Genomic DNA, 13,376 nt, shown 5'->3' with positions numbered 1-13,376 from the left:
AGCCCCCACCTGACTTTCTAGACAGATGTTGCTAATCAGAGTAGACCACCGTGAGCTACTGTATATAAACAGTTTTGTCTAGAAAAAGGTGATGTCCTTTGTGTCATATTCTATGGATAGAAGTATCAGATCTCATTTTGCACTTATCATCCAATATTAGGATTTAGGACAATGTTCTTTTCCCATCTCAAATGTGTTGATTTGATAAGATGCAAATAAGAAGCAAATGCTATTTTCGAAAACTTCTGATTAGCATGTTTACTTATCTTATCTTATCTTATGGTGCTATCCAGTTTGGAACAAATACTTTAATATGGTCCCACCATATATTCCTGGAAATGTACAGAAAGAGATTTTTCTGGGAGCTCCAAGAGAACCTTAGATCTTTCTGCAGATACAGAGTAAGGACCTACGTTTTTCCTTTTGATTTTTTTCATGAGAAAGGTAAATAGATTTAACAGTATGATGTGTTTTTCTTAATGGGATGCCAGGTTAAGTTCTAATGGAAAATTCCAGTTGCTCAAATATATGCTCTGATTTTGAAAAGCTCATTTAGAGTGATAAAAACAAACAAACAAACTTGTATGCAGACAAATAGAAATCTAAGCCTGAATTTAAGGCAGGCAGACTGGGAAAAGGGAATGATAGTGAAAAAGGATATCTGGAGAAGCAAAATTATAATTTCACAGTCACAACTATTATTCTGTAATAAACTTGATCACTTGTATCCATCCACAGGAATGATTAGAGGTCAAAGACTTGATTCTCTAATGCTACTGAATTATTCCAGCCACATTGGGTGCTCAAATAAAAAGGTATATGAAGCCTCAAGCAAGGACCTGTTCAGAATGAAGAATTTTGCACAATCTCTCTCTCTCTCTCTCTCTCTCTCACACACACACACACACACACACACACACACACAGAGAGAGAGAGAGAGAGAGAGAGAGAGAGAGAGAGAGAGAGAGAGAGAGAAACTGTTGAATCTTTAGTACAGCTGCAATGCTGCAAATGAACACATTTTCAAAAACATCATGGAAAGTTAAAGAGGTAAAACAGTAGTAGATCTCCTTCTTTCCTTTATCTCCTTTTAAATGAAAATTTAATTATTCACCTTGTTTATGGACATATTAAAACAAATCTTGGGAAATGATTCATCCAGCTATTGACAGCAGGCAAATTATGAGAAACAGTCACACTTGCTGGGGTGTGACAAAATGAAGTTTTTAAATATTTAGAACCTCAGCTGGGGGAAAAAAAAAGAGAGACTCTTAAAAAGAAAAAGGATAAAGGCAAGACACAACAGGGGAACAAGTGAGAATATCTGTGTCATCATGTCAATTGGATGGAGCTAGCAAGTATCTTATTATCTCAAAGAAGCACAAACACAATAAAACAAAAAAAATTATAATCTGAGAAAATCACCACAATTAAGGATGAAAGGGGAAACTAAAGATTTAACTCTATAGTGCTGGTTTGGCCATAAAGCCATGTTAGCTTACAAATCTCTGTCATTTAAACTCAATTTCACATAGTTATACAAATATGACAGATAGACTGACAGACAATTTCCCATTTCAAAACAAGTTTTTTATGAACAGCAACATTCCTACCACTGTGATGGGTACCCTCTTTAATTAGTGATTGATTTCTAATACTAAGATGTGAAAATGTTGGGATTTATCAGGGATTTATCCTCCCCTAGTCCAGTGTTTCTCAACCTTGCTCACCAGCTTGCTGGCTGGGGAATTCTGAGAATTGAAATCTATACAACTTAAAGTTGCTTTGCTTGATATACACTGCTCCAGCCTAGAATTATGTGCCATACAATAGTCAACAGAGTCATTGAGGACACTCAAACCATGGACTGGAGGACGGTCTTTTGCTATTGATCCCTAGTACCTCATACTTAAGGAATAGATGTTGTGATTAGGAACCACTACAGCAGTCAGGTTTAGCTATTAGTGATAGCCCCATTCTCTATCAATGTCTATGGAGGTTCTCAGTCATCCAGGTTATGAAGAAGCTTCTTGGATGAGAAGTGAAATGTCTTCAAAGAAAAACCAGAAAGTCCAGTTGCCTCTTGGAAAAGCACATTTGGGACATCCTCTATCAATTTATCTAGTCCAAGTTTAAAGTGATCATCTAAGCTGGCTAAGATCATTACACTGAATGAGAGCAATAAATGCTAAGAGTTATGCTCTTTTTTTAAAAAAAATACTAACTCATACAGCAATGACATATATCCATGCACATATATGAATAATTTTATGAGTATGTATCTGAGAACCATGATTGATCCAGGATTGTATGTCTACAAATATTTGTTATAAAATCATAGCATGGACAGAAACTGGCATGCCTATGGACAAAGGTCTGGGGCTACCGTGTGATTTGGAGATTAGTTTTTAGAATTATTTTCAAAATAAAGGATGCATAAATATTTATAAAATTGCAAGGAATGCTTTTTGCATCTTCTTAATAAAACTTATCTGAACATACTTGCCTCACAGGGAGAATTCTTCATTGGAGCTGGAAATACAGCACTAGTTACCATAACAGCCTCTGCAATGGGACTCTCACTGGTGTTAAGCAACAGGGCACATTCTGCAGAGAAAAAGGAACAAAAGATACATACATTATTAGAGTGAAATTAGTTAATGTTTTCATGGAACAGTTGTATAGCAATAAAATCTGCTAGGGTCTCAGTGTTGCAAGAGCTTTGGAATAACCCTTCATGTGAAACTGCACATGCAAATCATGGGTGGTTTTATATTATGCTAGGCATTTTCAACATTCTTTAGATAAAATAATGCAATTTCATTTATTTTTTCAAGATCTCTCTTTCAATCACATATAATGTATAGCCTTGTGATTTGTATTGAAAAGCATCATTTTTATGAGAATGAATGAATCATAAAATGAACTACTTTTACTATAAATGAGAAAGAAATGCTATCTCACTAAAACTAGAAGCTGAAGGTCATTTATATGTTTATAAAGCATTCTTTCTCAACAGGGTAGATTCAAGTTCTGTTAAATTTCAGTTAATTGGTAGGGTGGATTATGATAAGCATAGTCTAGCTTATCTGGAGGGTACCTGGTTGGGAGAAAGCACTAAAAGAATAGTAATTCAATGCTCTCCATTATTGAATGTTGTAAATAAACAATTTTTAATCATCCAGTTATTTAATATCATTGACTAGTTTAAAAAAGTACAAGTAGACTTTGAATTACAATTATAATGTAGTTGGTTTGAGACTTTCTTGGGTAACTATGTGACTAGGTTGGGTGGGAGAGCTAGATTATAAAGGCAAATTACTACAGGGGTGCTGTAGCAACCATAACATTGAAACTGGGTGATAAGTAGCTTTTGGGGATGTCTATCATAACTTTGAACAATCACTGTATGACCAGTCAAAAGTTGAGGATACCTGTAGTGACATCTTTGATCACAATTTTTGAAGATTGCATCTACTGTATTCAGTTTTCCTTGCAGGTTACAGAAATGGCTCACTTTCATCTTAGTTCTTTTTTTTTTTTTAGAGTTCCCCATCTGGAATAGTCCTGGAATTCCCAACTAATGCCTTCTCCAAGTTTTGGCCAGGACCAAGACAGTTTAGTTTTAGCAATCAAGTTGATAAGGCATTGCTTCTGATGATGTACATCATTAATAACCAGATTAAGAGTTGCCAATCTACCAATGTTACTAATCTTAACCAAACTGATTTTCTATGAGTCCTATTAGGTTTTTTTTAAACCAGATATTTCTGTTGCATATGGACTCTGTGTCAGAAAATACTTTCCGGTTTCTCACAAAATATTCTTCTTGTTGTAAAAACAACAACAAAAACCCTCCAACTATCAAAATAAATGATAATGGCTGAAAAAATGAAGAACTCCTATCACTAACCTAATTCCACTGACATACCACTTAGTTTACCCAGTTGTATAACATTATTGTAATCTACCTTTCAGTGAACAAAAGTGATGATATTCTGGATTCCCAATATGCCATAGTTGGGCCTTTGATGAAGTTGATGAGCTTTGAGTCCAGCCACACTCTCCATCCTCAAAGGAGCAATAGAAACCAGTAGGAAGGTTTTCTGTATGTGGAAGAATGGCAAGAGACAGAGAACCGATCAATAATTCCTAAGAACAAAGTAGAAAGTATATCCAGTATTTGCTTTTCAATACTCTGCCTTTTTTATTTGGTTCTTGCAACAAAAAGGACCACTTTCTCTGTATAAATTACTAAAACTCTTGTGTCCAAACTTGAAATTGGGCAAAATGCTGCAAGATTCTGTCAACAGATTTGCCTCAAATGGACTCACTTACAGAATGCTGGGGCCTATTACTCAAAAAGAAATGAAATTGGGAAAATTGTTTGCCACTTCAGCACCACTGTGCTGCTGCTCTTTTGCGCTGCTGTCATATACCAGTGAGTCATAGTAACGTGATCCTCATTTTAACATACCCTGAGAACTTCCCACAAGTCAATGGGAAACTCAGAAGGAAATGATACAATTCTGCATCACTCCTTGACACCTTCCTACTTCCTTTGCTTGTGGGAAGCTTGCAGAGAGATGTTAGTGGAGAAATGATGCACCCTCCACCAGCTTCTTTGAAGTCACACTGGTCATTCGCCCACACTCCTTCAGTCCATCTTCCACTCAGCAGCAGCCACTTACCTTCTGGTTAGGAAGGGAAGGTAGTAAAGAGGATAGAGGAAAGAAGAGAGAGAAAGACGGAAAGAAGGAAGGAAGGAAGGAAGGAAGGAAGGAAGGAAGGAAGGAAGGAAGGAAGGAAGGAAGGAAGGAAAGAAGAGGGAGGGAGGGTTTCTGACACTCATTGCCAGCTTCCCACAAGGAAACTCAATGGGGAAGCCAACATAAAGTTAGAAGTCACATCTGCTAGCACTGAATTTTTGGCCACCCATGGTCACTCTGAATATTTCTGAAACATACGGGTGGTCTAGTATACAACAATTTTCCTAAAGACAGAAAGCATATTTCAGATGGTGGCAGCATAAAAAATAGATAAATAAATAATAAAGCTACACAAACATTTTCACCCACTCCCTCCAAGGTTGAGACTAGGCATCAAACATTATCAAAGCAATTCTTATAGGTAGGGCTGGTTTACAATTCCTATTATTCTTGAATATTGGCATTTTGGCCATGCTGGCTAAGGAAGATGAAAATTGTAGCCCTAAAATTGCTGGAAGGAAACAAACCATGATCTTATGGGAACTGTATAAAATAGGATCAGGATTATTTTCATATTTCAATATGTATATATGGGCGCAAAAATAGTTCTTTTTCTAAGGCTACCACATGAACTGATGAAGAAGTTTGGATTGGCAATACATAGTTCATATATTTTATGGTCTTAATTATAATGTATCATCAGTCATTAACTATATATTCAGGTTCAACTTTCAAATAATTCCTTAACTTCAGTTGTTATATTAATTAAACAATCAGTAACAATAAGCTGTATTAGTAATTTTCCTTTAATTTTCTAGTTTTCTCTTTTTACCCAAAAGGTATCTTCAATATAGACTGCATTTGGTAAGACTTTATAGATAACTGAGATGAGTATGTGACAGATTAAGTGGATGATTTGTCAGAGGGATCAAACAAGGACCAGATCTACAAGGACTGCTTTTTTCAGTTATAATATAGCAAATTCTTAATCCTTTCATATATTTAAATATTAGAACTAAATTCCAAATTGAGTGGTTGGCTGATCCTTAGAGCACATCTATGACTGTGAATAACAACAACATTATGGATGCTACTACTATTTGAAAACTGATTTTCTTTTCCAGTGACTCTCCCACCCCATACCAGTTACTGCTAAATTTAACTTGTGCAGTTATTTCTTATACACTGCATCTTAATTTGACTTGAAAACTTTGGAAATCTGCTATATAAAATTCATATTTATTCAGTAACTCTTTACTATCTTAAGAAAGTTTTTGTGCCTAAAAGATGAATTTATAACCTATTGCATTCCAAGCAATAACGGAATCCCAAAGGTGCTTTTCCAAGAATCAACTGGACTTTCTTGTTTTTCTTTGAAAATGTTTCGCTTCTCATCCAAGAAGCTTCTTCAGCTCTGAAGAAGCTTCTTGGATGAGAGAAGCGAAACATCTTCAAAGAAAGTCCAGTTGCCTCTTGAAAAAGCACCTTTGGGGCAATCATGATCTGGATGACTGAGAATCTCCAATAGAGAATAACTGAATCAATACTAACTCTAATGTGCATATAGAGGAGAGTAGTTCTGCAGAACTCTTTTTTCCATTCTTATTTTATTTTGTTCTTTTCATTTCTGGTAAAGTGTTGCTAAAATGAAAACAACATTTCAGCTTGCCTTTTTCTTAAACTTCATAGCGACCACCAGATTTCAAAAACTCATTCACCCGCAAAAACATGATACATTGTTTATATAATTAAAACATTTATTTCTTGACTTAATATCAAGATGTCAATGGTCAATTCTATAGAGGAAGAAAATGTACCAGCTAAAATGCTAGTGTTAGGTTGTTGTTATTTCATTTTTTTCTACTTTGCAGACACTGGTAGAAATAAAACAATGTCAAAATTCTACAATGCTACAAGAGCCATGTATTAAATGTATTACAGACATAAAAAATAAAGTTTATTCTTCTGTTCACCCATTTATGGATTTCCAGTTTGCATCTATTAATTTATTATATTTTGCTTTTAAATTTAAAATGAACAATTTAAATTTTTGTATGCATTTCAAAACTGATTCTATAACTCATTATACATTTCTACATATATTTCATCAAAATAGTATTTTTTTAAAAAAATACTACCTATTTTTTAATTATTTTTTAAATATAAGAATTCTGAAGTTATTTTTAGTTACAATGATTACCAGGAGGTAGCATGTAACCAGTTTTGTTCTTTATTGGAACTCCAGATGTGACTAGGCAAATGTTGCTCAGTGTGGTTCAAACCTTCTACAGGAAATTGAACTCACGGACCTTCAGATAAAGGCTACACATTGTACAAAAATAACAATAATAGAGAATTCCCTCTTCCAAGAGGTGTGCGTGGAAATCATATAAAACACCGTATGTGCTGGCATGGTGTAATGTAGTAAATGTATCTTTCTGCTTTGAGAATTTAAGGGAACATATATATATATACGATTCTGATATGAATTCTGAAGGATGACTGTTATAATCCATATATCATCTGGGAGGTTCGGTTTAGATTAGCAATACACTTCCAAATGCAAGCCAAACAAAACATACATTCATCCATCTATCCCAACAGCTCAGGGCAAAGCTTAATAAACAGATGTCATATAGTTTAAGCTAGACCTTTATTACTGCTAAGCCATAGACACAAATCTCTTGAACAATTGTTCAGCGGAGGCAAGTAATCTGCATATATAAAGAAATATACATACACATGATCTTCGTCATAAAAGTAAATGAGGATATCAATCATGCTAAACAGTCCCATGAGCACAGAACCCAGAGAAATGGCAGATATTTATGATTTGAAGCATGTTTGTTTCCTCTGCTATACACTAACCTGGACATTTTTTAAAAGCAAAAGCAGTTAAACCATCATTTGCTGTGATGACAGTGAATACTAATCCAACTACCTTGTAGTAAAAACATAGGAAGCGACTTTATACGAAACCAAACTATTACTTCACATCTCCCTAGTGCTGATTGGTTTTCAAGTTGCAGTTTTCCAGCCCACCTTGCTGTACCTATATTACCATACTTCTTTTCATCAGTACTGCACGTGATGATAATACAAACTTACTCTGTGATACCAAGTGTTGTTCTTCAAGAGGTACCGTGACATTGGCTGTACGATATGATCTGCAACTGACTGAGGTCATGTAGCCAGCAGACAAAAAAGGCACTGCTCATTTATGACAGAGACAACTTGAGGGTTACATTCCCTCTGCTCTTTTCTGCCCTCTTTGGGGCTATGTTTTGGAAAGTCAGAAAAATATTTGATTATAAAGTTCTACCAGTTTCTCCCCTTTAAAAGAATGTCACATTCATTCTTCTTTAATTGGATTCCATTCTCCAAATCAGCAGGAGATTCTCATGCAGCCTCAGGCTAAATCAGAATAGACTGTCAAGCTAGATGCACCTTGAATTCTTCTTGAAGCAGCCCTGTGTGCCATTCAGTTTAATTCACTTGGTTGCCGAAGTATAGTATACAGAATGGTGTAATGAAGTAGAACATTTGGGGGAAATGTCTAAGCATTAAATACTGCCCAGGGTCTAGAATATTGAGAAAAATGACAGGGAAACTGAGTGTGGAACAATAAATGAAGATGTATAAGCAGTGCAACTGCTAGGCCAGACTTCTGTTTCTCATAAATGTAACTTTATGAAACTGGTTTTTTGGTGCTAAGAAAACACAGATTTCTTCATTTATTGTAATGCTTCCTGTAAGTAGTGAACTACTGAGAGCCATTTACCCCAGCTCCATGGCAAAATTTAACATATCTAACTTGTGTGTTAGACAAAATTGCCATGATTATTTTTCAGTTTGCACAGATCAGACTCTAAGTGTAAGTGAAAGGAGGAAAAGATTTGCACAGACTTCATGTGCTCCAAGTATCTTTCTGAGGTTCTCATTTGTAAATTTAAGTGGATTCATATACAGAAGTAGATCTGTCAAATGCATTATGATAAACCAAATACTGTGGATATAATATACCTTCTCAGACAGGAATTAAGTTCTCCTTACCAGTATATTGTTAAATTCACCCTGAATATGGTGAATAACATTTTAATCAATAAACCTACCAAGAATCTTTTGAATCATAACTGATGGCTCATCACTCCTTGCTTTTTTTTTAGTTAAAAGGTTTCTATATACTTTGAAGTAAAACAGAGAATTTATTTTATATAATAATACAACATATTTCTCTTCAAAAACCTATAATTGGATAATAATTTAAAATATTCCTCAGTAATGTTATGGTTAAAATGTGCAACTCTTTATCATTTGCCCTTTCTCCAAAGTCTCCAAACAGCTGCATATGATGCTTCTTGAAATTTATCCACATAAAACTTTTTTAAGGAAGGTTAAGCCAACGTCATTCAGTGAGTTTCATGAGTGAGTGGAAATGTCAATCTACTTCCCCTTAATTGCATTATATTGTAACAATCATTGACTATTAAGCCATATGCAACCATAGAGCCATGAGTTTCCTGGCTATATTTGAATATTATACCACCATTTTTCCTTCTAATCCTTCCTGCCATAGCCAAAGACTGGAAATATACATGTCCAATAGTAGAATATATAGAATAATAGAGTTGCAAGGGACCTTGGATGAATTCTAGTCCTGCTCAAGAAGAAGACCTAGTCCTATACAATTTCAGACAAATGGTCATCCAATCTCTTCTTAAAAACTTCCTGTATTGGAGCATTCACAACTTTTGGAGGCAAGTCGTTCCTCTAATTAACCGTTCTAATTGTCATGAAATTTCTTCGTAGTTTTAGGTTGCTTTTCTCCTTGATTAGTTTCTATCTACTGCTTCTTGTCCTGCCTTCAGATGCTTTGGAGAATAGGTTGACTCCCTCTTCTTTGTGGCAGCCCCTGAGATATTGGAACGCTGCTCTAATATCGCCCCTAGTCCTTTTTTCATTAGACTTACACAAACCCAATTCCTGCAACTGTTCTTCGTATGTCCTAGTCTCCTAATCATCTTTGTTGCTCCTCTTTGCACCCTTTCTAGAGTCTCAACATCTTTTTTATATCATGGCGATCAAAACTGGATGCAATATTCCAAGTGTGATTTTACAACGCATTATAAAGTGATATTAACAGTTTACATGATCTTGATTCAATCCCTCTGTCAATGCAGCCTAGGACTGCATTGGCTTTTTTTGGCAGTTGCAGCACTCTGCTGATTCATATTTAAGTAATTCCTCACTAGGACTCCAAGGCTCCCATGGTTACTACTATTGATCAAGATATTACCTCTTCCATACTTGTGCTTTTTTTTTTCTTGCCTAAATGTAGAACCTTACTCTTCCCATAATTGAATTTCATTTTGTAAGATAGGACTCAGTGTTCCAGTCTGTCAAGGTCCTTCTGTATCTTAAGTCTAACTGGAATGTTGGCTATTCCTGCCAGCTTGGTGTCACCTACAAATTGGATGAATTCTGCTTCTATCCCCTCATCTAAATAACTGATGAAGATATTGAAAAATACTGGGTCTAAGACAGAGACTTAGGATACCTATCTGTATACTTGTTATGTATGGCAATCTATAGTTAGATACACAGTTTCAGATTAGTAGAAACTTAATAATTCAAGTTATTATTATTATAAATTTGTATGCCACCCAACTCTCAATGATTCTGGATACTATGTGCATGCTTGCCATTGTAAAATAATGTCAAACACTTAATCTCAACTTCTATGCATACCAAGATGTAATTATGTCTCTGAAGATTGAAAAACAATAGACTGAAATCAAATTTTCCAACATCAATATAGCTTTATTGTACATCATTCTATTTATACAAATATTTATACCCCTTATTTCTATTTGAAAGTATGATCAAATTGACTAAGAATACTCCAACAAAAGAAAACCAAGATCAAATAGAATTAAAACCTACGAACCATATATTATGATTAACTTCATAGTAACAAGAATAGGTTCATAATATAATTTATATACCCTTTTCCTTTTTGTATGGCTGTATTTATTTGTTTTGAGGTTCTGTTGACTTTTTAATGCTGTTGCATGTATTTGTGTATATTGATTAGTTTCCCTCAATAAAATACAGTATATTAAAATGGAGTAAACTGCCTTCCTTAGCTGTTAACACACAAAACCTGTCTTTTGTACCAAAACATTTGGAACACTGTTTTGATATGAAATGAGGCTATCTAGTAAGTCAAAGTGGCATTTCTATAGGGAGAAAGAATATATTCACCATGCCTAGTCATTCAGAAATGACTGTGCAGGTAACTTCTCAATTTATAGATGGCTATTTAGTAGTTTATGAAGGAAGAATGCTGTAACATTATTTAAAAAAAATCTCCTACTGTTTCCTTTGTGGGTAATTTGGGCTGAATCACACCTACCGGCACATTTCAAATAAACTGGCCCCTTTTCATGACACACACAAAAAACCTCAATAGAATTCTCAAGACATTGCAGTTACTCCTCGTGTTTCATCTAAAATGCATGCGACTAATTTCCTTTCTCAACAAGAGGATATGTGGGGAAAAGTCATTCTCTAATCTTATTTCACACACTTCTGCCTCCCACATATAGTAAGAAACTAAATCATCATGATTCACTCTTCTTCAGAGACATAATTCAGGATTTATGTAATAACTGATGTCTGCTTATCCTTCCTGCTTCCCCCCTTCCTTTGTTGCTACAGTAAAACGTGTTGGCTCCATTTTTAACCTTCAGACATATGTAGTTACTTAACAATATTTTTCAATATTTTATATTGATTACCCAAAAGTGTTCCATTAATTAATTTAATCAACGTACCATCTTAACAAACCTACCATGCCAAGAAAAAAATCCAATGCCAAACCACAACCTAAAGAGAAAGTAATCACCACCAATGAACCACAAGACTCCTGCACATGCCCTAAATGCTACAAAACTCTAAAGGATAATGAAAACTCCACCAAATGTTCTCTATGTAACAAATACGCTCATCATGACTGCTTGGGATTACCCGAGCAAATGATTTAATACCTAGAATCATCCAATGAGTTTCCATATCTCTGCAAATCATGCAGACCCAAACTGGATCTGTTTGAAAGAGTTGATACCATAGAAACACAAATAACATCCCTTGACACCATAATAGCATCCCTGGATCCTTTAAAAGAAAGATTATCCAACCTTGGGAAAAAAAAGATACAACGCAAAAACCTGAACATCCAATAGCTGCAAACCACATCTCTACCCAACAACCACAACCCAATCCACAACCCAATCCACAAAAAAACATAAGCCAGACAAATAATGATATCCCAATCCTCATCAGAGAAACTATTGAGTGTGAATGGAAATGTCCAAACGTTGGTCTAGAGGACATCAATAACAATGATGACATCACAACTGTCCGAAACATCACCAGTGATTATCAAGCATCAACCATCTCCCCTGATGAAATACTTGACATTTCCCGCATTGGCCGAGAGCTCAAAAACAGAGACGGCTCTATGGCCCCATGCTTCTGCAGGGTCATTTGCAAAAATGAATCAAGCAAATGTAAATTCATTTATACTATAAATTCACTTGCCAAAACCAACACCAACCATAAGAACCTCCATTCTCGCCCTGACCTAACCATACAGCAATGTGCCCGCTCCCATGTACTCCGCACTGAACTCAAAAAACAACTAGACAATAGAGAGAAGGACCTGTACATTGACTACCATGCTGACTGTATCAAAAGTAAGTCATACAACCCGCAACTCAGCTTTAATCTTCAACCACAACCCTACCTCAGGCAATCCACCATCACCCAAGACTAGGCACACACACCCCTAACTACCTCAATTCCAATTACTGCTGGCCTTAAATGCAAGCTACTCAATGCAAGAAGCCTTGTGAATAAAATACCTGAATTTCTCCTCTTACTAAATATGGCTAAATTCAACATCATATTTGTCTATGAAACATGGCTCAATGCATCTCTCCCTAACTCCATTACCACAATAAGAGACTATCATGTTTACCAATCCAATCGTGAAATCTGTAGAGGAGGTGGTGTTGCTATCTTCTATAAAAAGTCCTTATATCTAAAAAACATCCAAGTTACCCAGGAGCTTGCTCTTCCTGAGACCATCATCTGTGAACTATCCTTAAATATCACATTTCAATTCTTACTATGTTACAGAGCACCTGATTATGACATCGAACATGTAAACAAGCTAAATACACTACTAACATGGGCAGCATCCTGCCCATACCCTTTTATCTTTCTTGGTGATTTCAATCTACCTCATATTGACTGGACCCTAAATGAATGTACAACTGAAACCATACACGCAACCTTCTACAATGCTGTTACAAGTCTGGGACTGGAACAACTAGTAACCAACAACACTAGACTAAACGACTGCCTCGATCTCATCTTCTGCAATAGTTTGAATTTAATTTACGGAATACAAACTAAAGAACCCTTTTCCAGCAGTGACCACAATATGATTGACTTTTGTCTCAACATACACCACACAAAAATCATCACAATGATGTAATCCCCAATTATAACTTCAAAAAAGGCAACTATGATCTTATAGACAACGATCTCTCATCCCTTGATTGGCACTCTCTATTCGCTGGATGCAGTACTGTTGAAGAC

At 35.5% G+C, this 13,376-nt stretch overlaps 1 protein-coding gene across 1 annotated transcript in view; it reads right to left on the bottom strand.

The window, feature by feature from the left end:
• Positions 1–3,957: 3,957 nt before the first annotated feature.
• LOC148127624 (ALK tyrosine kinase receptor-like) overlaps positions 3,958–13,376 on the bottom strand; it is a 213,346-nt gene continuing 203,927 nt past the window's right edge. Inside the window, exon 5 of the mRNA XM_087929823.1 lies at positions 3,958–4,106. Coding sequence (XP_087785949.1) covers positions 3,958–4,106 — 149 coding nt within the window. The remainder of the gene's footprint in view (positions 4,107–13,376) is intronic.

This window comes from Pseudonaja textilis, chromosome 1, assembly GCF_049901715.1.
Source record: "Pseudonaja textilis isolate UNSWEBS1 chromosome 1, rPseTex1.2, whole genome shotgun sequence".
NCBI lineage: Eukaryota > Metazoa > Chordata > Lepidosauria > Squamata > Elapidae > Pseudonaja > Pseudonaja textilis.
Note: the sequence above shows the minus strand (reverse complement) of the source record. Positions and strands in the feature narration are given on the sequence as shown.